The sequence below is a fragment of the Adiantum capillus-veneris genome, chromosome 23 (genome assembly GCF_014529385.1).
Source record: "Adiantum capillus-veneris isolate H3 chromosome 23, ASM1452938v2, whole genome shotgun sequence".
Taxonomy (NCBI): Eukaryota; Viridiplantae; Streptophyta; class Polypodiopsida; order Polypodiales; family Pteridaceae; genus Adiantum; species Adiantum capillus-veneris.
In genome coordinates this window covers 138402823-138428137 of record NC_140953.1, presented here as the reverse complement: position 1 = coordinate 138428137, position 25315 = coordinate 138402823, and the positions used below count along the sequence as shown (strand labels likewise).

Below are 25315 nucleotides of genomic sequence, written 5' to 3'. Positions count from 1 at the left end.
CCTCGTACCCCACATTCTCATGCATAGCCAATCAGCAACACTCCTGCACCACCTCTTGCACCCATCTCCTCGCAGTTGACACCATCACCAACACCGTAAGAGAAGTCAATTTTGATAGATGAGAGGTCTCCATCATCTTAAGGTTTTGGGGTCTAGATGGCTAGATCCCGGCTGTCGCTACTTCCATCACACTGCAGACACTCGGTGCTCCACCTCGTGAGCTCCCATCACCTTCGCTACCGGTCTCACCTTCACAATTGCCATCTTTTTTCCGCAACTCCTACGAAGCCTTGCCAGGTACTACCATCCCAGTAGATGTCGAGGAAGTCAAGCCCCATAGCTCTACTTCTGCCACCTTGCCATCCCAACATACTTCGGCTATACACTTGGACCAAGCCGCCTCTAGCTCGCATGGCCGCACCTACTCTCTTTGCGAGATCTATGAAGCCATCAATTTCTCTGTTGTCCTCAGTGATGAAATGATTCTTGAACATCCACCAGAGCCTCTTGAAGATGCCCTTCCCCTCTTTGTTCTTGATGCCCTCGCTTCTAGAGAGAGCAAGGAGTGGCATGCCGCTAACACTTGGGAGCTTGTGCCACCTCCTAAGACTCATAACATTGTCTCTTGCAAATGGCTATTAAAGAAGAAATACCACCCCAATGGATCAGTTGATCACTACAAGGCACGCCTTGTCGCTCGCAGCTTCACTCAACAACAAGACTACAATATCTACATGTGGCAAATATCTAAAGGCATGGCTATCTTAGGCACATCGGATGACATTCCTCTTCTTGGCACATCGGAGTACATGCTTCTGCAAGCAATTGACTGCATCTCTCACGCCTCATCTCGTAATTTGAGTTTGATCCCCATTGGATGAACTTCTCATTGAGGGGGGATAGCATGTATCTACGACATGGCTACTTCACAAAGCTTTTTGTTCATCAATATCAATGCGTTACAACGAGAAGTCCACCCTTAAGGGGGGATGTAAAAGTAACTTATTATTTTATTAAGTGTGGACTTCTTTCCACCTACCTCTATTCCCAAACTCCTTACACCTAATTCCCACATGGACCCCTTCCACCTATGTAAGTCTCAACATGTGTCTATTCCCACCAACCTATAATTCACATGTGATGGATAATCCTCACTCCCTCAACTTGTATATAAATCCCATTAACTGCTCTAATTTGTAATAGGGTGTTCTTTCTCCATTCAAGTGCAATCTATTGTCATTGCTCTATTTCTATCTTGCACTCTTTTATGTCTTGACATTAGCATATTAATTAACAGTGATATTAATCACATTTAAGTTAATCTCTAAGTTCTCACAGGTCTGATACTCAGAGGGTTGTTCATCTGGAGGTTTATAACCTCTGTAAAAGTGCGAAATGCTCCAATTTCAACTTTCCCAGCAGATATCATTCGTGTAGGATCAATGACAACTGCTAGGAAAGGTTCCTGGTATTTCTGATTTTGCAGTTGTGTATTTACTTAATGCCAGAAAGCCAGCAGCTATAACCATGGTGACAATGGTACGAGCTCACGACGTTCTCAAGCCGCCCTACCTTCTTGTTAGTCTGAGGGTATTCCACCATATATTCAAAAGTATCAGCCTGAGCATTAACACGAGTTTTGGTACCTTCAATAGGAAGAACTAAGGCATCCATGACGATGATAGTGTCACCTTCAGTCTTGCCCTGCATGATATCCATTGCCTCGATCGTACCACCTGCATGTGCATGCATGAACATCTTGAGGAGGGCAAGGGCTGAAATTCTCACATTCTTGAATTCGTGGGGCGCTTGCAACCATGGCTTCTGTTGTTGAATCAATGCTTGCCCTGCCTCATCATAAATATACACGGAGTCTGACTTTGCACCTCCTTCCAAAGACACTATGTTGTTCTCGATCTCCCAAGTCTGGCGTGCTACTGCCGCAGATGGGAAAGCGACAACCATCTCAAGCTTCTCTCACACGCACAAACACAAGCTATGTTCCTCGTATAATATTCTCTCTCTCTCTCTCTCTCTCTCTCTCTCTCTCTCTCTCTCTCTCTCCCACTCCCGGAGGGGAGGCAGCGTCATTTAGATGTTTTGTACACATTTGCCCAAGGTTATGGTGTTTAACACCACACGACAGTGGGTCGGGAGGTCATCACCCACATTTACTTATGGCCACGAGACGGTGGAGTATACAGATGGGTGTATATAGATACACCTATCTTGGGGTAGTCTTCAGTGGACCGGTGTTTTCATTGAGGAGAGAGGCAGAGACTAGATTGACAAGAGCTTATGCTACCTTGGGAGGATTGGAGAAGATATGTTCGCAGGTTCAGTTTCAAGAAACTCAAACAAAGCTATGGCTTTTTGACACTCTAGTGGCTTCAACTATGCTTTACGGGGTTCAGATTTGGAGACCCTCATTGGACCACCATGGTAAATTTGGTAGCACTGATGGATAGAGATGTATGGAGAGGCCTCTAGTCTCTATGATCTCTTGGATGATTTGGGCTAAGCCCTCAGTGCCACATGAGATTATTTGGGCCGAGCTAGTTGCCCCCCTCTCGTAGTCGAGGCCCTTACTAGATCATTATCTTTCATGCATAAGCCCTCAGTGCCACATGAGATTATTTGGGCCGAGCTAGTTGCCCCCCTCTCGTAGTCGAGGCCCTTACTAGATCATTATCTTTCATGCATAATTTATGGGACTTCCCCAGAGACAGATATGCTCGGCTAGCCATCAAGTCATCCTGAGAGCTAGCACTACAGGGGAACACAGCATGCTAATATGGGCAAATGAAATCATGGTTTCAGTCACATGGCTTTAGCATGGATAGACTACCTCCATTCCATTACTCCTTGGATGCACCCTCCCTGTCTCTCACGCGGACAGAGATCACTAAACTCATACATTAGGATTTGATTCAGCTAGATACGAGGAGCACATGGATACAGCCGATACATGAGTTGGGCACGAAGATGGCTTTCTATAGAGAGCATCTTCTCCAAATAACAGAGGATGGATATGTATCAAACCGCCTATATAGACATTCATTTATCCTATGGGATACGATGTGCTATTTTGGTCAGATGCACACATTGTCGCATCAGCTAGAGATTGAGACTGGCAGATTTAGGAGAGTACCAGCAAAGGCCAAGATATGCCACTTGTGTCATATAGAGCCAGAGACAGAGTTACATCACATTTGTCAATGTCCGGTATACTATGAGATACGAGGCCTATTCACAGAGGGCTTTAAGTCGTTGGTTAGAGTCATAACATATCAGGATTAGAGATGCCTTGGGTTGTTTTTACTAGAGTTGCACAGACACAGAGAGAGTTGCTTGAGGAGATCAAGCGGTGGGAGACATTCAAAGAGGGAGATCACTGACTTCTTTATAGCAGGGACTCAGCAACTAGATGAGCATGCTTCACAGAAGACTTTAGAGCCTACTTATACCAGAGGAATATTAGCTGACAGACCCATTGATCTTGGAAGAGCTAGACGTCCACGTCTACGAGGGCGACCACGACATCAACGGAGGCTGCATCAGAGGATCAGGACTATTCTAGCACGACATGGGAAACGCCCAGTATGACTATTTACAGAGACAAACATTGACGAAGCTCTTCAGCGACCGATGCAATACTTTATCGGACAATGGCCAATGCCACGCATCCTCGGCATTAATGATGCTGATGATGATGATGATTTTAGTCTTTCAACTTACTTCATTCTTATTTTTGTACCCAGACTTTGGATTAGATCCACCAAAATGCCAAATGTGATGCTCCTGTGCGGGGTGTCGTCTTTTGGAACGCACTGATTGCAGAATATGCCCGACAAGAGCCATGCTAGGAAGCTCTGGGCTGTTTTTAGCAAGTATGAAGCGAGGGCCTTTCTCCAGACGCCATCACCTATGCTTTCTACAGACGCTATCACCTACTCCTACATCTTGCTCTTGAAAAGAGATATCGTGCTTGGCACTACCTTGGTTGATATGAATGCCAGATGTGATGCACTTCAGAAAGCACAAAAAGTGCTTGAGGAGCTTACTATTTGGAACGGCGTTAACTGATTGCGGGAACAACAGGAGCAGGGACAAAAAGCTCTAGGCTGTTTTCAGCAGATGGAAAGTGAGGGCCTCTGTCCAGATGCAATTACCTATGCGTGCATCTTGAAGGCATGTGGCTCTACATAAGATGTTGATATGGGCCTAAAAAATTCACTCTAGTATTGTTATCCAAGGGCTGTTGCAAAAATTATCGTGCTTGGCAATGCCTTGGTCGATATGTATACTAAATGTGGTGCACTTCAGAAAGCACAAAACGTGCCTGAGGAGCTTCCTGTTCCGAATGCCGTCTCTTGGAGTGCATTGATTGCGGGATACGCGCAATAGTAGTAGTGCCAAAAATCTCTCAGCTGTTTTCAGCGGATGCAAAGCGAGGGCCTCTCTCCAGATGCAATCACATATGCGTGCATCTTGAAGGCATGTGGCTCTACGCAAGATGCTCTTGAAAAGAGATGCCGTTCTTGGCAATGCCTTGGTCGATATGTATGCCAAATGTGGTGCTCCTTTGCAGGATGTCGTCATTTGGAACGCATTGATTGCAAGATATGCCCAACAAGGGCCGGCCAAGAAGCTCTGGGCTTTTTTCAGCAGGTGTGAAGCGAGGGCCTTTCTCTAGACGCTATCACCTATGCGTGCATCTTGGAGGCATGTGGCTCTATGCAAGATGCTCTTGAAAAGAGATGTCGTGCGTGGCACTGCCTTGGTCGATATTATGTATGCCAAAGGTGGTGCACTTCACCAAGCACAAAAAGTGCTTGAGGAGCTTACCGTTCAGAACGACGTCGACTGATTGTCGGATACGCACAACAGCAGCAGGGACAAGCTGTTTTTAGTGGATGCAAAGTGAGGGCCTCTCTCCAGATGCAATCACCTACACGTGCATCTTGAAGGCATGTGACGCTACACAAGATGCTAATATGAGCTTAAAAATTCAGTCTGATATTGTTAGTCAAGGGATGTTGCAAAAAATTGTTGTGCTTGGCAATGCCTTGGTCGATATATATGTCAAATGTGGTGCACTTCAGAAAGCACAAAAAGTGCTTGATGAGCTTCCTGTCCCAAATGTCGTCTCGAGGAGTGCATTTGATTGCAGGATACACGCACCAGAAGAAGGGCCAGAAATCTCTCGGCTGTTTTCAGCGAATGCAAAGCGAGGGCCTCTCTCCAGATACAATCACATATGCATGCATCTTGAAGGCATGCGGCTCTACGCAAGATACTGATATGGGCATAACAATTCATGCTGATATTGTTAGTCAAGGGCTGTTGAAAAAAGATGTCGTGCTTGGCAATGCCTTGGTTGACATGTTTGCTAAATGTGGTGCACTTCATAGAGCACAAAAAGTGCTTGAGGAGCTTCTTGTTCGGAGCGTGGACTCCTGGAATGTAGTGATTGCAAGATTTGCCCCACAGGGGCAGGGTGTCACAAAGTGATGACGTGGCTACGGACAGCAAAAACCCTAATTTCTGCTAACCCTAAAATTCTTGCAAACCCTAATTTTTGCCAAAAACCCTAATTTCTGGAAATCGCGGAGGCTGGAAAAAAAAAATGGAAATTTTGAGCGACGCAAATCTCAGCTTTTTGCTATGATTTGGGAGAAAGAGAGAGAAAAAGAGAACTTTCTTTTTACTGACTCTCATTGAGAGAGAGAGAGAGAATCTGCTTTTGCTTTCAAGCTTTTGGGGCTCTGCTTTTGGGCATCCCTTGTAATCTTTAAATTAGTGGTGAGGGCCTCACTTCTCAGAGCATCTGGACGCAGAGTCTGAGAGTGAAACCCTAACCGCTCTCTTGTACTTTGATGATTGATTAATACAAAAAGAAATACCAAAAGGGGCGCCAGTCTTTGGGGCCAATATCTCTAGGCACGGAACTCCGCCGGGCCAATGCAAATCTATTGTGATCTGTGAATTGTTTGAAGTGGTTATTTGGTGCTGTCGTGATTGATTCTTGACTTGGAGTGTCCAAGTCTATTACAGTGGTATCAGAGCACGGCCGATTTCTCTTCTACGGGAATCCGATCCCCAATTTTTTTTCCGCGGCACCTATGGCTTCACGCAAGGGTCAGTCGACTCCCTCTGCATCTGGAGATGCGGGCTGGGATCTCAACAAAGATTCAGAAAAATAGTATGGCCCGCCTCAGCCTACTCAGGCGGAGCAAAGAGAGATGAAGCGTCATCAATTGATCGGCGATGCAACAAAGATGATGCTCAGTTTTGCGAAGGATCCGAAATTGGCAAAATATATGAGCGAGACTTCTTTTCAGGAAGTGCATGCACAGTGGTGGCAGAAAACCACTACACCACCCCCAAAATCTGCTTTCAAGAAACCTTTTGATCCCAAACAATATTCAAGGAAGGAACTAGAAGAGGTGGTTGATGCACGGATTGCTCAGCTTTTTGACGCATAGAAGAAAGCCAAAAAGCATGGCAAAAAGCAAAAGAAAATCACTGACTTTCCAGGTTATTTGGGTCGTCAGTCGACTTTTGACAAGGCAAAGAAACAGAAGAAGCGTGTTCAATTTGAAGGAGTACCAAGTTCTTCTTCTTCTTCTTCTTCTAACAGTTCTTCTAGCTCCTCGGATTCGAGCGAAGAAGACAGAAAAGGTAAAAAGCAAAGCAAGAAGCAACGCTTCAGAAAGGGCAAGAGAAAGGCAAAGAAGGCTAAATCTCGCCCAGAGACTGACAGTTCTACTGAGGACTCATCTACAAATAGCTCAGATTCCGATGACGGAAACTTTTATGCAAACAAGAAGAATTTTTACAAAGCCAACCAGTATGACTTTCTCGAAGATAAAAGCAAGAAAGTCAGAGAGTTTAAGGAAGGTGGCCACTCAATCAAGTTTGATACTGTCTCAGGATACTTTGATGCTTCGAAGGCTTTGTCTTTTATACAGCAGTTTGACATCGCTTTTGCGGGAGGACGCTATTCAGAGCACTCCAAGATTCGGAGAGCTACCTCTTACTTTAAGGGGAATGCTCGTACTTGGTGGTCCACTCTTCTTTTAAACAAGACTGCGCCAGTTAAATGGCTGAAATTTAAGAAGCTTTTTATTTCTTCTTGGTTGACGCAAGAATATGAACGAGATGTATGAGCTGCTTGGAACCATCTTCGGATGACCAAGAAAGATACAATCAATGCTTATTGTGAAAGATTCTAGAGCTCTTTTCTACCCGCCTCTTCATTCAAGAAGATCTCGTTCAAAGAACAGATTGAGCGGTTTACCTTGGGTCTACCTACAGAGATCTGAGATCACTGCTTGGAACAGAAGTAAGCTTCTATTAGGAGTTGATGAGTCATGCGAAGCAGGGCTTTGCCATTCACTCTGGCAGTCTGACCTACCCAACAGATGAGGCCATGACACAACGAGCCGAACAGACTTCTGGGAATGAAAGTAGAAGGAAAAAGAGCAACCCAGAGAAGAAGGATGCACGACCCAAGCTTCCTCAGGAGAAAGTTCGCTTCATTAGAGAGGGGAAGTGCTTTGGATGCGGGGAACATGGACATATCTCCGCGAAGTGCCCTAAAAAGGCACAAAAAGAACAGAATGATAAGAACGACGACAAGCCTAAGAGTTCGAGAGCAGCTGAGGAATATGGCAGAAAAGGTAGATAGAAAAGCAGAACTGGTACCACATGGCATGGGACTTGCACTGAATCAAATGAATGAAAGTACAAACTTTGCCGCTTTTTGGGGCAAAGTGAAGGATCAGGAAGCTCTTTTGAAGGAGCCAAGGCCAACTTCTTTTCACTTGGAATTGGCGGCTCGATTGGAATTACGCCCGACAGACTGACGCCACAGGCGGAGGTAGTTCGACTGGCACCCGGATGGGATGTTGCCATTACACCTAGCATTCAGGGCACGCGAGTGACGTTCTACTCGGAATCCCTTGGTACCACCAGAACTACGCCGTGGTTGACTATCGGGCCGAGAAAGCGCCTTTGACAAATGAAGGGCTCAGAGATTGTACTTGATGAACTTCCGTTTCTTTACTAATTCTTTTGGGAGAGAACTGAACGATGGATAAAGGTTGACTATGTTTTGACCTGAACAAAAGAACGCCAAGATTTTTCTCCACACTCATGCCGATTTCTTTTTTAGAGGGCCTGAAGATCAGACCATTGACCTGATACCTGGAAGCACGTCACCGAACTGGCCACCTTATCGTGTGAGCCGAGTACAGATCGAAAAGATTATGAACCAAGTGAAAGACCTCTTAGAAAAGGGTCTTGTCCAGCCTGGTACTTCACCGTACTGCTCTCCACTGTTGTTGGATTTGAAGAAAGACGGATCTTGGAGAATGTGCATTGATTATAGAGCTCTCAACAAAATCACCATCAAGAACAGATTTCCGATTCCTAGGATCGATGATATACTTGACAGGTTACAGGGATCCTCGTGCTTTAGCAGGATTGACTTGAAGAGTGGATATCATCAGATCCGAATTGCGTCGGAAGACGTCTACAAGACAGCTTTTCGGACGACTTTTGGGTTATTTGAGTTTTTTTGGTGATGCCTTTTGGTTTAACCAATGCTCCTGCGACATTTAACCGGATGTCGGACAGGATTTTTCAAGAGCACAGGCTATTTTTTGGCACTTTCTTTGATGATATCATTGTTTTCTCCAAGAATGAGGTAGAACACAGAGATCATTTGCTTCAGAGATACACTTTTTGGGACACTTTGTCTCAACAGCAGGAGTGCAAGTGGATTCGGCCAAGATTGAGACTATACGTGATTTGGGCCCGATTTGAAGAATGTCCATGAAGTTGAAAGCTTCTTGGGACTGTGTTCGTACTACAGACGGTTCATTCGAAAGTTTGCAGAGGTTGCTTCCCCTTTGCATATCTTGATACAGAAAGGAGTCCCTTTCTCGTGGGGATCCATAGAGGTGACTACCTTTCAGCCATTGAAAGAGAAATTGACTGCAGAACTTGCAAAAGTCATTTGAAGTATATTGTGATGCTTGTGGTCGTAGTCTGGGTGCGGTCTTGATGCAAGAAGGCCATGTCATTGCTTACGAGAGCCGATTGTTCTCTAGGCCGGAGATGACAGCATAGATTTATGAGAAAGAGCTTTTGGTGGTTATCCATGCTCTTACTCAGTGGCGGCATTACCTACTCGGAGCGGATTTTACTAACTTTACAGACCATCAGAGTTTGCGCTACTTCTTGCCACAGAAGCAGCTTTTGGAAAAGCAGATGCGGTGGACAAACGTCTTGTCACAGTTTCACTTCCAGATTGTCCATGTGCAAGGACAGAAGAATGTGGTGACAGATGCTTTGTCTCAGAAGCCGTTGGTTCTGGCTATTTCCGCGATACATCATAGGAGCTTCGAGGATATGGTCAATCAGTATGCCACAGATATAGATTTTGCAGATAATTTCACACGGATATGGGATGGAGAGACAGTAGCTGGATACTCCCTTCGAGAAGGCTACTTGATGAGAAAGACTATGTTGTGCGTTACACAGCCGTTGCGGGAAAAGGTTATGACTGAATGCCACTGTCCACCTTTTACAGGTCACCGCGGCATTGCTACCACCATGAAGGTGTAGAGAGATACTTCTTTGGGCCGAGACTCAAAAAGGATGTGAAAGAGTTTGTGCGCAGTTGCTCAGTATGCCAAAAGGTCAATTTTGACAGGCATAAGGCAAGGGATTGTTAAAGCCTTTACCCATACCCACCCGCCCCTGGAAAAGTATTGAAATGGATTTCATTTTTGATCTCCCGAGAACACAGAAAGATCACGATGATTTTCCGATTACATGGCACGTCTGGGACGATTGTCTCCAACAGAGACCCCAGATTTATGAGTTTGTTTTGGAAGGCAATTTGGGAGAACATTGGCACGCGGTTGCAATTCTCGTCATCGTTCCGCAGACTGATGGGCAATCTAAGATTGCCAATTCAGTGGTTTTAGATTTATTGAAGTCTTGTATCTCGGATCAGAAGACTCAATGGGAAAAGAACTTACCTTTGGTGAAATTTGCCTACAATAACAAGATACACTGATCGACGGGGAAGACGCCATTTGAGATTGTTGAAAGTGCTGCGAAGGTTCCATTCTTCCTGAGCACGAAAGATTAGATATTTGAAGCGGATGAATATTCGCGAGATTTGGATACGGCTTTTGCCAAGGTTCGCGAGACTTTGCAGGAGTCTCAAGAATGACAGAAAAAGGCAGCAGATCGCCATCGTCGCGACTTGAAATTGAAGGAGGATGATTGGGTGCTCTTACGTTTTGAGAAGGCACGCCTACGAAAGAAAAAGGGAAAGGAGAGGCTTTTTCCAAAGCTTAGTATGCGATACTACGGACCTTTCCAGATCACTGACAAGATAAATGATGTCTCCTTCCGATTGAAACTGCCAGATACTTGGAGGATTCACAATGCATTGCATGTGAGTCTCTTGAAACCTCTTAAGGGTGATGTGCCTGATGATGTGGAGCCTGATCAGCAACCCGAAGTGGAAGAAAACGAGGAGATCCTTGTTCCTGAACATATTTTGGCACATAACGATACGAAGAAAGGTAAAGTCCGAAGGCGGTTCTTGGTTTAGTTCAAGAACTTTCCTACATTTGATGCGAAGTGGATGGAGGAGGAGGACCTAGCAGATACTCCTCGGATTGTGGAACTTTACCTCGATGTTTTGGTTTAGCATAGTCTACTCCAAACGGAACCCAGAAATTCAACTTGGCCGAAGATCTGGTGCAGTGGGATGCACAAGAGGGGAGTTACTCCGCTCCTTTGTCAACAGATGTCTCGATTTTGATACTAAAGTCACTAATGTCTCTTTGAGCTTCAGGGATACTGATAGCTGACAGTAATCTGATGGATGACTTTATGAAATAGAATTCCTGATAATGATACTGATTTGTTCTTGACTTCTTTTGAGTGCAGGAACTGATAGACGAAATGACTGCAGCATTTTGGTCTAATTGATCTCGAATAGACATGGTTGCAATAGGGGTTAGTCAATCGGACATCGATGAGGTCCCAACTGGACCTAGATGTGATTGCTAGCTACCTTGCCGATAAATCATGGTCTAAGATCCGAATGAATGTTGAATGTCATGTGATGTCCTGTGATGTCTAGTGATGTCCTGTGATGTCGTGTGATGTGACTGTCGATTTTGTACATGCGCTAGAAGTGTGTTCCTAGTACGTAGGTACTAGCAGTCAGTGTCTGCTAAGACAATATATGGCTTTTGTCGGTTTTGCAGGCGTAATCGCGGTCGATTACAATGCTTTCAAGAGGGGGGTATGTCACAAAGTGATGACGTGGCTACGGACAGTAGAAACCCTAATTTTTGCCAAAACCCTAATTTTTGCCAAAAACCCTAATTTTTGAAAATCGCGGAGGCTGAAAAAAAAATTTAGAAATTTTGAGCAACGCAAATCTTAGCTTTTTGCTATGATTTGGGAGAAAGAGAGAGAAAAAGAGAACTTGCTTTTTACTGACTCTCATTGAGAGAGAGAGAGAGAGAGAATCTGCTTTTGCTTTCAAGTTTTTGGGGCTCTGCTTTTGGGCATCCCTTGTAATCTTTAAATTAGTGGTAAGGGCCTCACTTCTTAGAGCATCTGGACGCAGAGTCTGAGAGTGAAACCCTAACCGCTCTCTTGTACTTAGATGATTGATTAATACAAAAAGAAATACTGAAAGAGGCGCCAATCTTTGGGGCCAATATCTCTAGGCACGGAACTCCGCCGGGCTAGTGCAAATCTATTGTGATCTGTGAATTGTTTGAAGTGGTTATTTGGTGCTGCCGTGATTGATTCTTGACTTGGAGTGTCCAAGTCTGTTACACAGGGCCAGACAGTTTTTAGCAAATGCGAAGCAAGGGTGTCACGTGACACATCCAACCCTATGTGTCCGTGGACAAGCTACAGCGTGATCAGGGTTCAGTCAGTCTACTCAGTCCATATTAGAAGTGATCTGACACTTTTGTGAGTCTATTCGTAGACCATGCATACCCAATCACTTAGTGTAGATGCCTATCCTCTGGTTGCACACAGCATGATCATAAGCATTCCCATCAGAATCCTTCAGGGGAATTTTCCAGTGCATTTAGCCTATTTTACCTATTTTTGACATTTTTCACTTATTATTTTTAAGTGACTTTTGTTGGAAAGTAGGTAGGGCAAATTGTATATAAGCAAACATAAATCTAGCACTAAATGGCGGAAGAGGCAACAAGAGCCAAGCTCAATAGGCAACTTCTCAAGCAAGAACCTTGGTGGTTTTCCCTCCAAGCAAGATCCTATCCCTAGCGTTTTGCATCAGGTGGTCATCACCCTCGTCAGCTTCAGCCTAGCGTTTTCAGCAGGAGGTCATCACCATCCAGTCCTTGCCCTAGCCTTTTGCATCAGCAACCCATCGGCAACAACAGATTCCCAGGCCTAGCATTTTTGCTACAACAGCGTTTTCGGACAGATTTCAGCCTTGGCGATTTTCAGCAATGAAGACGAGCAGATTCAGCCCTAAAAGACCTGCAGTTTCAGCCCTAAAGAACATCAGTTTTCAGCCCTAAGACCTGCAGAATTTCAGCGACAAAGATCAACAGAATCAACCCCAAAACCAGCGTTTTTGGATTTGTAGCAAATTTCGGCCCATAGCGTTTTTGGACAGCAGATAAAAGATTGCAGATTTCAACCCTTAGGTCGGTCTCGCCATCATTGTCGTCATCACCGACATAGCCTAGACTTGCATCAGTCACATGCATTCAGTTTGTACGAGTTTGTGCAATCAATAGTAGACTACTCTCGCCGACGAGAGTGGGGCCTTCGGAGGAGGGTTTTACAACGTCTCTGGTGTCGTATTCTCTTCTCTCTCTATCTCTCAGTCTCATACACTTGCACGCACAATGTCCTTTCACTTTGTTTATGATCATTGCACTCACTCATTAAGAACAGAAGGCTCTCCCTTCCATAAGAACAAAAGGAACCTTGAGCACAGTTCGGAGCACTCATCTTGAGCAAAGTTCAAACATTCATTCTGTTGCACCTAACATTGGTATCAGAGCTTTGGCAATGTTCTGTATCACTCAAGGAAAGAACCACAAGGATCACAAGAATTTTTTTTGCTTGTTGCGGTCGCACGAACCCAAGTTCGCTTGGGCATGTCGATTCCTAATCGTGTTTTTGAAGAGTGACAGGAATCCAAGGAAAGAAGGGCTTGTTCAGCCTCCCCTTGTGTCTCTTTTCACTCATTGAGAGCGGACCGTGCACTTAGCGACCGGCCAAACGACGTGAGGTGGGAAAAAGAAACCTTGGTGTGAGCGCAAGGCCGCCAAGGGGTGCGCCCGCGGAAAAGAGTAGAACTCGGATGAAGAGAAGATCCTTCTCAAACACAGATTGCAAGCGAAAGAAAACCTCAAGAACCTCAAGACCCTCAAGAACCAAGAACCCAAGACCCTCAAGAGCCCAAGTTCTTCGTGGACTTAAGCACCAAAGGTCATAGTGCATGGTCATCACCCGAAGCGGAATGGATACTTCGCATACAGGTGATGAGTATGAGAGAGGCGACAAAGAATTTTCCCCATCAAGAGATTTTTCCGACCCTCCCCCTTCGCCATCTACGCCACGAGTTGTACCAACTTCCATGGAGGCGATGGTCAAGTCGATGTTGGACATGATGGCCCAACAACAAGAAGCGAATCACGTGCGCGAAGAAAGAAATGGAATTGCCATACAATAAGAAGCGAATCCCATTGCTTTGGAACGCGAGCGCGATGAACGAGAAGAAAGAAAAGGACAAAGACAACAGGAAGATGAAGCAAGACGAGCGGCCTTGGAGGCCGATCGGGAGGCTCAAAGAGAACTACGCACTCAAGAATTGGTTCGATAAGTACTTGCCTCGAAGTCCGAACCAGCCAAAGATCGTGGGAGTTCCTCAAGTGGCGCAAGCCACGAGGCGGATTCTAACAATCTAGTCACAGAGAAGTACTTTCAGTAAGTATGATGGTAAGATGGATGCTACGGTTATTCATTCTTGGTTGCATCAATTTAATGCCTATTTTGCGACAACTAAGAAGACAGGGAATAGCAAGGTTTTGACAGCAGCTATGTACCTTGCCGGTGATGCTATCAATTGGTACCACGCATAGCAAGAGGTACAGTTAGCCGCGCATCTAGAGGAAGCCGACGAATTCACGTCTCTTTCCTTCAATTGGGCTGATTTCCAAGACAAGCTCAAGGCGCGGTTTATGCCACCTCAGTACCTCGCACGATTGAAGGAAGATTGGCGCACTCTCAAGAAAAATGGTATGCCGGTTATGTCTTTTTCTAATCGTGTTTTGTAGCTAGGTACCCAATTACGCAAGTCGGATGATGAACGCAAAGAGGCATTCCTTTATGGATTGGACGAGTTTATCAAGTACGATGTCAAGGTGCTCGATCCAATCGATCTCAACAAGGCGGTAGCGATTGCTCTCGCACAGGAGATGAAGCACAACAAGGGAAAGCCTAAGGAGAACAAGACTTCCACAAGTACCTCTCAGACTTCTCAGAACGGTAAGAATGGTAAGACTGGTAAGAACGGTAACTCTTCTAACCAATCTTCCATCAGTCTCTCAGAAAAGAATTCTTCCAATGAACCTAAGGGTAAGGCTAACACAATTGCTAAACCTAAGCTTACTCCATATAAAAAGGTAGCACAAGGAATTGTAGAAGGATACATCACGTCGGAAGACCAAAGCACTTATTCTAAAGAAGGTCATTGTTTCATTGTCACATTAAGGGTCACATAAAAAGAACATGTCCTAAGCTTGAAACGAATGAATCTAAAGAATCCACAGAACCCACTTCCTCTGTCAATGCAATTACTAATAACACGAGTGTGCCCCAAGTTTTTCTTGACTCTCCCACTGATGATTCTCTAATTAAATGTTAAGGTCATATGTCGGGACAACGTTTTGTAATATTGTTTGACCCAGGTAGTATGCATGATGTGATTAGTCTCTCTCTTGTTGAGAGAGCCTGCGTAGAGGTTAGTCAGTATTCTCCGCTCAAGGTCTCTGGCTTTGTTCCCGGTATGGACTCTCTCATCACGCAAGAGTGTCTTGGTGTGTTGTTTTCAATTCAACAAGCTACTTTCCGTAGAAGATTTTTTGTCTTTCCTCTCTCAAGATACGATATGATTTTGGGCATTGGATGGTTTCGTGATCTTAACCCTCTCATTGATTGGGAGGCTAACACTTTCACTCTCAATGCCAAAAGTGAGACTCCCATTGTCATTCATGGAGAGGAAGTTGTTCATTCTCTCTCTCTCATTGCTAATGTGCAGGACAAGATTGAACGGATTCAGGAGAAGGAGACTCTCTCAGTCTCTTCTTCTCCAAAGCATGACACACAGGATTTGTATGATTATGAGAGGCATGATGAATTGAATGATAATGATAAGCATGATGATTTGGATGATAAGGATGACCATGATGATTTGTATGATCAAGATGTGATTTCTCACAAGCATAATGATTTGCATGAAGATGACGTGATTGTTCACAAGGATGATGAGTTAGTTGATGCTTTTTCTAGCGAAGTTAACCTCGTTGCAGATTAGATCAATCACAAAGAATCGATCTTGGCTCTCGAGCCTAGGTCCAAAGAACCCCCTCAGGAAGAACCAATCTTGGCTCTCGAGCCTAGGTTCAAAGAACCCCCCCAGGAAGTATTATGTGTTCGCATGATTGATACGTACGTATTGTTCGAGTGTTTCATTCGTGATCGTTTCCTATATTTTAGTCAGCGTCTTTATGTGATCCCTTTTCCTAGGCATGACATATTGTACGTTGAGCACGTTTCACTCATGAATAAGCACAAATGTATGCAGATTGTTCATGAAAAGCTGAAAAGTATGCATTCAAGGACGTCACATTCCATGTCTCTTCCTTGGCATGACACAGTGGTAGAAAGAGCACATGAAAGTATGAGCATCAAGCATAGGCAATTCCATTGTGTTTTGCCACAGTTGCTTGATCTAGATCAAAAGAAAAAGATTCGATCTCATTGTTTGTGTGTGTGTGTGGTAAACGGTTTGGCACTCCGTCTCTTTGTTCATCTACATTGCATGCACAGTCTATTCAGACAACAAGATTTTTTCCACTCACTTTACATGGAATGGGTATGTTCATGTTTTTGTGTTGGAAGTGGTTTCAGGAATTTTCAGCTATGGAGATTCTTGAAGAAGAAAGAAGCTTGACTCTCAACGAAGTTGAAGCATCGAAGGAGCCTCAGAAGACTTTGTCGCTTTCGACGCGGCCCAAAGAAGCAAGCGTTGCAGACCTTTATGAAGTTCAAGTACCACACGACCCACACATCAGAGTGGGCCGACGAAGAGTCCCTTCCAAGATTCCGGATGCTATTGGCGATCTCCCTCGACGCCATACAATTCGGTACCAGTACCTCACTTTGAAAAGGAGGGGATATCACGCGACGCATCCAACCCTATGTGCCCGTGGACAAGCTACAGCGTGATCAGGGTTCAATCAGTCCAGTAAGTCTAGATTAGAAGTGATCTGACACTTTTGTGAATCTATTCGTAGACCATTTATGCCCAATCACTTAGTGTAGATGCATATCCTCTAGTTGCACACAGCATGATCATAAACATTCCCATCAGAATCCATCAAAATCCTTCAGGGGAATTTTCCAGTGCATTTAGCCTATTTTACCTATTTTTGACATTTTTCGCTTATTATTTTAAGTGACTTTTGTTGGAAAGTAGGTAGGGCAAATTGAGTAAGTTTGTATATAAGCAAACCTAAACTAGCACTAAATGGCAGAAGAGGCAACAGGAACCAAGCTCAACAGGCAACTTCTCAAGCAAGAACCTTGGTGGTTTTCCCTCCAAGCAAGATCCCATCCCTAGCGTTTTGCGTCAGGTGGTCATCGCCCTCATCAGCTTCAGCCTAGCGTTTTCAGCAGGAGGTCATCGCCATCCAGTCCCTGCCCTAGCGTTTTGCATCAGCAACCCATCGGCAACAGCAGATTCCCGGGCCTAGCATTTTTGCTACAGCAGCGTTTTTGGACAGATTTCAGCCTTCGCGATTTTCAGCAATGAAGACCAGCAGATTCAGCCCTAAAAGACCTGCAGTTTCAGCCCTAAAGAACATCAATTTTCAGCCCTAAGACCTGCAGAATTTTAGCGACAAAGATCAGCAGAATCAGCCCCAAAACCAACGTTTTTGGATTTGTAGCAGTTTTCAATCCATAGCGTTTTTGGACAGCAGATGAAAGATTGCAGATTTCAGCCCTTACGTCGGTCTCGCCATCATCGTCATCATCACTGACATAGCCTAAACTTGCATCAATCACATGCATTCAGTTTGTACTAGTTTGTGCAATCAATAGTAGACCACTCTCGCCGACGAGAGTGGGACCTTCGGAGGAGGGTTTTACAACGTCTCTGGTGTCATATTCTCTTCTCTCAGTCTCATACACTTGCACGCACAATGTCCTTTCACTTTGTTTATGATCATTGCACTCACTCATTAAGAACGGAAGGCTCTCCCTTCCATAAGAACAAAAGGAACCTTGAGCACAGTTCGGAGCACTCATCTTGAGCAAAGTTCAAACATTCATTCCGCTGCACCTAACAAAGGGCCTCCCTCCAGATGCAATCACCTATGCATGCATCTTGAAGGCATGTGGCTCTACGCAAGATGCTGATATAGTCACAAAAATTCACAATTATATTATTAGTCAGAGGCTGTTGAAAAAAGATTGGCACTACCTTAGTCGATATGTAATGCACTTCAGAAAGCACAGAGCTGTGAGAGAGTGAGATCATCGCCGAGGAAAATACCTATCTTCTTGAGAGTAGACCTCTTTCTCAAGAATTCCTTCTTCTCTTCCAAGGAGGGGAAGCGTAGTATGAGAGCTCTCCCTTTTGAAGATTCTCACGGGCCATCACTCTTCTTGCCCTCTCCATGCCTTTGTGTGTGAAGGCTTGTCCATCCCCATCATAAATGTGAAGCTTGTGACCTCTTTTTCCACATTTTTTATGTCCTTGAGGCCGGTTACCCTCACATGTAGAGCCACATCCTCCTTGGTGATTGCATTTGGAGAGATGCCCTCTCTTTGCATCCGTTGCAAACAGCCCACAGCTTCCTGGCCCTGGCCCTGCTGTGCATATCCCAAAATCAATGCACTCCAAGAGACAACATTCCAGACATGAAGCTCGTCAAGGACTTGTTGCGCTCGGACAAGTACCCACACTTAACATACATACTGTTATTTTCAATTAACCCACTATCGCAAATATCAGCACGTATCCTGCTGCCTTGGTACAAACCTCTCTCTCAAACAGCCCAGAGCTTCCTGGCCCTGGCCCTACCTCTGTTGGGCATATGCCGCAATCAGTGCATTCCAAGAGACAACTTTCCTGACAAGAAGCACCTCAAGCGCTTTTTGTGCTTTATGAAGTACACCACATTTGGCATACATGTCAACCAAGGCAGTGCCAAGCAGGAGGTTTTCTGTCAACAGCCTCTGGCTAACAATATCATTGTGAATTCTTTTGCCCATATCAGCATCTTGCATAATGCCACACTCCTTCAAGATGCACATGTAGGTGATTGCAGTTGGAGAGATGCCCTCTCTTTGCATCTGCTGAAAACAGCCCAGAGCTTCCTGGCCCTGCCTTTGTTGGGCATATCCCACGATCTGTGCATTCCAAGAGAGGGCATACCGGACAGGAAGCTCCTCAAGCACTTTTTGTTCTTTATGAAGTACACCACATTTGGCATACATGTCAACCAAGCAGTGCCGAGCACGACGTTTTCTGTCAATAGTTCCTGGCTAACAATATCATCATGAACTCTTCTGCCCATACCAACATCTTGCATGATGCCAAAAGGCTTCAAGAAGCACGTGTAGGTGATTGCATTTGGAGAGATGCCCTCTCTTTGCATCTGTTGAAAACAGCCCAGAGCTTCCTGGCCCTGCCCCTGCTAGAGCATATCCCAAAATAAATACACTCCAAGAGACAACATTCTGGACACGAAGCTTGTCAAGGACTTGTTGCGCTCGGACAAGTACACCACACTAAACATACACACTGTTATTTTCAATTAACCCATTATCGTGAATATCAGCATGTATCCTGTTTGGTACAAATCTCTCTCTCAAACAGAGCTTCCTGGCCCTGCCCCTACTGCAGCATATCCCAAAATCAATGCACTCCAAGAGACAACATTCCACTCGTCAAGGACTTGTTGTGCTCAGATAAGTACACCACACTTGACATACATACTGTTAGTGCTTTATGAAGTACATCACATTTGGCATACATATCGACCAAGGTAGTGCCAAGCACGAGGTTTTCTGTCAACAGCCCCTGGCTAACAATATCATCGTGAATTCTTTTGCCCATATCAGCATCTTGCGTAATGCCACATGCCTTCAAGATGCACGTGTAGGTGAATACATTTGGAGAGATGCCCTCTCTTTGCATCTGCTGAAAACAGCCCAGAGCTTCCTGGCCCTGCCTCTGTTGGGCATATCCGGTGATCAGTACATTCCAAGAGACGACATTCCAGACAAGAAGCTCCTCAAGCACTTTTTGTGCTTTATGAAATACACCACATTTGCAATACATGACTACTAAGGCAGTGCCAAGCACGACGTTTTCTGTCAATAGTCCCTGGCTAACAATATCATCATGAACTCTTTTGCCCATATTAACATCTTGCATGATGCCAGATTGCACGTGTAGGTGATTGGATTTGGAGAGATGCCCTCTCTTTGCATCTGCTGAAAACAGCCCAGAGCTTCCTGACCTTCCCCTGCTGGAGCATATCCCAAAATCGATGCACTCCAAGAGACAACATCTGGACGTGAAGCTCGTCAAGGGGACTTGCTGCGCTTGGACAAGTGCACCACACTTGACATACATACTGTTATTTTCAATTAACCCACTATCGCAAATATCAGCATGTATCCTGCTGCGTTGGTACAAATCTCTCTCTCAAACAGCCAAGAGCTTCCTGGCCCTGCTTCTGTAGGGCATATCCCGCAATAAGTGCATTCCAAGAGACGACATTCGGGACAGGAAGCTCCTCAAAGAGATGCCCTCTCTTTGCATCTGCTGAAAACAGCCCAAAGCATCCTGGCCCTGCCCCTGTTGGGCATAACCCGCAATGATAGTAAGTACGTGTTATTTTCAAATAACCCACTACAGCAGGACCAGGAAGCTCTAGAGAGGTCATGTCAAAGTCATCCTAGAGAGGTCATGTCAAAGTCAATTACAGGGTGTTGTGCATAGCCCTTGAGCTACCAACAGAGCTTTGTACTTGTCAAGGGTACCATCCGCCTTGTACTTCATCTGGTAGATCTAGCAGTACCAATCACCTTCCTCTTCAATCTTTTTAGGTCTAGGAACCAACATCCAGCTGTCCTCAAAGCCAGCTACATCAAGATTCTCCTACCAATGGACCAAAACAATGAGCCCATCACTGAAAGAGAGGGGAGGCTCCATAGACGAAGAAGTGTGGTCTCCTGATGCAAACACAACGATGACTATACCACGCTCCAATAGGTAATCTCATCAATCTTCCCAAACAGCACTTTCCTCGCTCATGGAGAAAGAGATCTGGCACATATGTTGTGCAAGGTGCTTCTCTCTCCATTTTCATTTTCTGACAAGCTACCCATGCCTTCAAGATGCAAGCATAGCCTTCAAAATGTAAGCGTAGGTGATTCTATCTGGAGAGACGCCCTCACTTCGCATACGCTGAAAGCAGCCCAGAGCTTCCTGGTCCGGCCCCTGTTCGGTATATCCTGTAATCAGGGCATTCCAAGAGAAGACATTCCGGACAGGAAGCTCATCAAGCACGTTTTGTGCTTTTATTTCATCAATCTTCCCAAACAGCACTTTCCTCGCTCATGGAGAAAGAGATCTGGCACATGTGTTGTGCAAGGTGCTTCTCCATTTTCATTTTCTGCACAAGCTACCCATTTCTTCAAGATGCAAGCATAGCCTTCAAGATGTAAGCGTAGGTGATTCTATCTGGAGAGACACCCTCACTTCGCATACGCTGAAAGCAGCCCAGAGCTTCCTGGTCCTGCCCCTGTTCGGCATATCCTGTAATCAGGGCATTCCAAGAGACGACATTCCGGACAGGAAGCTCATCAAGCACGTTTTGTGCTTTCTGAAATAAACCACATTTGGCATACATGTCAACCAAAGCATTGCCAACCACCTCCTCTTTTTTCAAAAGCCCCTGACTAGCAATATCATCGTGAATTTTTTTGCCCATATCAGCGTCGTGTGTAATGCCACATGCCTTCAAGATGCAAGCATAGGTGACTGCATCTGGACAGATGCCCTCGTTTCGCATCTGCTGAAAACAGCCCAGAGCTTCCTGGGCCTGCCCCTGTTGGAAATACATGTCGACTAAAGCAGTGCCAAGCACGACGTCTTTTTTCAACAGCCCCTGACTTAGAATATCATTGTGAATTATTCTGCCCACATCAGCATCTTTCGTAATCCCACATGCCTTCAAGAGGCAAGCATACGTGATTTCATTTGGAGCGATGTGCTCGCTTCGCATCCGTTGAAAACAGCCCAGAGCTTCCTGGCCCTGCCCCTGCTCGACATATCCTACAATCAATGCACTCCAAGAGACGACATTCCGGACAGGAAGCTCATCAAGCACTTTTTGTGCTTTCTGAAGTACACCACATTTGGCATACATGTCAACCAAGGCAGTACCGAGCACGACATTTCTTTTCAACAGCCCCTGACTAACAATATCATTGTGTATTCTTTCGCCCATATCAGCATCTTCTGTGAGGCCACATGCCTTCAAGATGCAAATGTAAGTGATTGCATCTGAAGGGACGCCCTTGCTTCGCATCCTCTGAAAACAATTCAGAGCTTCCTGGCCCTGCCCGTTTCGGGCATATTCCGCAATGAGTGCGTTCCAAGAGACGACATCCCGGACAGGAAGCTCCTCAAGCACTTTTTGTGCTTTCTGAAGTACACCACATTTGGCATACATGTTGACCAAGGCAGTGCCAAGCATGATATCTTTTTTCAACCACCCCTGACTAATAATATCATCGTGAATTCTTTCGCCCATATCAGCGTCTTGCGTAGTGCCACATGCCTTCAAAGCACAAGTGTAGCTGATTGCATCTGGAGAGATGCGCTCACTTCGCATCCGCTGAAAACAGCTCAGAGCTTCCTGGCCCTGCCCATGTCGCGCATATCCCACAATCAGTGTGTTCCAAGAGACGACATCCCGGACAGGAAGCTCCTCAAGCATTTTTTGTGCTTTATAAAGCAGACCACATTTGGCATACATGTCAACCAAGGCAGTGCCGAGCACGACATTTTTCTTCAACAGCCCCTGGCTAACAATATTATCGTGAATGTTTTTGCCCATATCAGCGTCTTGAGTAATGCCACATGCCTTCAAGATGCAAGCATAGGTGATTGCATCTGGAGAGATGCCCTCACTTCGCATTCGCTGAAACCAGGCCAAAGCTTCTTGGCCCTCCCCCTGTTCGACAAACCCTGCAATTAATGCACTCCAAGAGAAGACATCCCGCACAGGAAGCTCCTCAAGCACTTGTTGCGATTTCTGAAGTACACCACATTTGGCATACATGTCGACCAAGGCATTGCCAAGCACCATATTTTCTTTCAACAGCCCCTGACTAACAATCTCATTGTGAATTCTTTTTCCCATATTGGCGTCTTGCGTAATGCCACATGCCTTCAAGATGCAAGCATACGTGATTGCATTTGGAGAGATGCCCTCACTTTGCATCCGCTGAAAACAACCCAAAGCTTCCTGGCCCTGCTCCTGTAGTACAAATCCCGCAATCAATGCACTCCAAGAGACAACATCCCGCACAGGAAGTTCCCCAAGAACTTTTTGTGCTTTCTGAAGTAAACCACATTTGGCATACATGTCAACCAAGGCAGTCCCAAGCACGATGTCTTTTTTCAACAACCCCTGACTAACAATATCATCGTGAATTCTTTTGCCCATATCAACATCTTGCATAGTGCCACATGCCTTCAAGATGCAAGCGTATGTGATTCCATTTGGAGAGATGCCCTCGCTTCTCATCCGCTCAAAACAGCTCATAGCTTCCTGGCCCTGCCCGTGTTGGGCATATCCCGCAATCAGTGCGTTCCAAGAGATGACATCCCGGACAGGAAGCTCGTCAACGACTTGTTGAGCTCTGAGAAGTGCACCGCACTTGACATACATACTGACTAACGTGTTTCCTAAGTATGTGTTATTTTCAAGTAACCCACTATCGCGAATATCAGCATGTATCCGAGTGCCTTGGTACAAATCCTTCTTCTTAGCACAGTCTTTAAGTGAGCTCACAAAACAAAGACAAATTCTCTTCCTCTCCATGTTTGTTTGTGTAGCTTATATTCCTGCTTAATTGGCGGTCCTCTGAGAACTCGAAAGGTGCTTGGAGACATAACGAATCGAGGTTATTAAACCGTGGCACTGGTGACTGATCGATTCGTACGTGACATGATGTCAATCGGGACTTCGACCAATAAGGCACTCAAAATTGTTAGAACAAAGTATTCTCTAATGTTTTGAGAAACATTGCCGATGAACACATCGTGAGTGAACATGTAGTATACCTCAAGCTAATGATCTTAAGGGCTACCTAATGTCTAGTAGTGTGTGACCCGCATGTTGCTACATTGAAAGAAGCATGGACTCAATTATTGTATCACGATCCTTCCCTCCGAGGTGAAAGCCTTGCCTTATTAAGATTTGATCGATTGTTGTTCTAATTTACTTGCTTACGTCTCCTTTCTTGTAAGCTCTCTTCTAAGCAAGATATAGTAGGAGTGTGTGCAAGGTACTCCTAATTGATAATTAAGATAGGTTGATAATGCTACCAAGATCATTAGTACAAATTGGGCTTGTTAGTGAGGTGTCTAAAGATGAGGGTCCATAAACATCATTGTACTCAGCAACATGTTTGAGGTGACGGCTTGGGTTGATAATGCTACTAAGCACAGTGGTACAAACCGAGCTATAATGCCAATCTATCATGCAACACATGAAAATTAAAATTCAGAATCTCGTGTATTGGTCTTGATTATGAAAGTGTGTTCTTCTTGAAGCGAGAAGACCGTACTCACCCATACATTCTCAAGCCCACCACCATCTACACCATAGGAGTGTTCCAACGTAGTTCCGACTTCCTTCCATGGGAGATGCGGCATTGGAGTAGTGCAAAGAATCCTTTTGTGTCATACACACTATGGCCCTCCCTCCCTCTCTCTCCCTCTCCCTCTATATATATAGAGAGGGAGAGGGAGAGAGAGGGAGGGAGTATATATATATATATATATATATATATATATATATATATATATATATATATATATATATATATATATATATATATATATATATGTATGAGCTCTTTAGGGAATGTTCCGTTAAAGATTCTCTTCTCTTCTTCTCAAGACTGGTCGCATTGATCTTTGAGGTCTCGTGGATTGTTCATATGATGTTAAAATATTCTCTTCTTCTTCTTCTCTCATCATTCCTTGTGTTCAAGATCCATCGAATGGTTTGAGAATTATCCTTCTTGGGTGCTTACATCTAAGCTTACTTCACTCACATTTTCAGCCCAAACCACTTATTGCATACCTTTCTCTCCCAACCACTTTGTGGACTCCTTATTGTCACCCTCATATGTAAAGACTTAAAGCATCAACAGCCCTTGATCAACTCAACATAGAGCAGGCAAGATGTTTCATTTGGTCCTATAACTTATCTTTGACCTTTGAAAATGATACTACTCTCTTTCTCTCTCTCTCTCTCTCTCTCTCTCTCTCTCTCTCTCTCTCTCTCTCTCTCTCACACACACACACACACACACACACACACACACACACACACACACATTAAGAATTGAGTTCTAGACTCGTATAATAGACCTTTAATGTGTCTTGGGATTAAGGTTGAATGTTTTTCTTATATGACTCTCTCTCTCTCTCTCTCTCTCTCTCTCTCTCTCTCTCTCTCTCTCTCTCTCTCTCTCTCTCTCTCTCTCTCTCTCTCTCTCTCCATGTCTCTTGGGAATGTTTCTATGACATTAAAAATTGTTTTCTTTGCTACTTAAGACTCATCCCATAGAATTTGGAGGTCTTGTGGGATTGTTCTTATGGCGTTCAAGCTCTTCTTCTTCTTCCTCTCTCTTTCTCTCTCTCTCTCTCTCTCTCTCTCTCTCTCTC

At 44.8% G+C, this 25315-nt stretch overlaps 2 protein-coding genes and 1 pseudogene across 2 annotated transcripts; all 3 read right to left on the bottom strand.

Annotated features, from left to right (window-relative positions):
- Positions 1–1286: 1286 nt before the first annotated feature.
- Positions 1287–1965, bottom strand: LOC147428686 (COP9 signalosome complex subunit 5 pseudogene; annotated as a pseudogene).
- Positions 1966–19251: 17286 nt separating this feature from the next.
- Positions 19252–19975, bottom strand: LOC147428685 (pentatricopeptide repeat-containing protein At1g50270-like). Its single transcript, XM_086496547.1, has one exon. The coding sequence runs from the start codon at positions 19973–19975 to the stop codon at positions 19253–19255; it is 723 nt and encodes a 240-aa protein (XP_086352673.1). The 3' UTR covers position 19252.
- A 1064-nt stretch (positions 19976–21039) lies between these two features.
- LOC147428684 (pentatricopeptide repeat-containing protein At3g09040, mitochondrial-like) lies at positions 21040–23650 on the bottom strand. The gene has a single exon (XM_086496546.1). The coding sequence runs from the start codon at positions 23457–23459 to the stop codon at positions 21042–21044; it is 2418 nt and encodes an 805-aa protein (XP_086352672.1). The 5' UTR covers positions 23460–23650; the 3' UTR covers positions 21040–21041.
- Between the last annotated feature and the right edge of the window lie 1665 nt (positions 23651–25315).

Coding starts and splice junctions, on each gene's coding strand:
- LOC147428684 (XM_086496546.1), bottom strand. CDS start 23,459: ATGGAGAGGAAGAGAATTTGTCTTTGTTTTGTGAGCTCACTTAAAGAC.
- LOC147428685 (XM_086496547.1), bottom strand. CDS start 19,975: ATGTATGTCAAGTGTGGTGCACTTGTCCAAGCGCAGCAAGTCCCCTTG.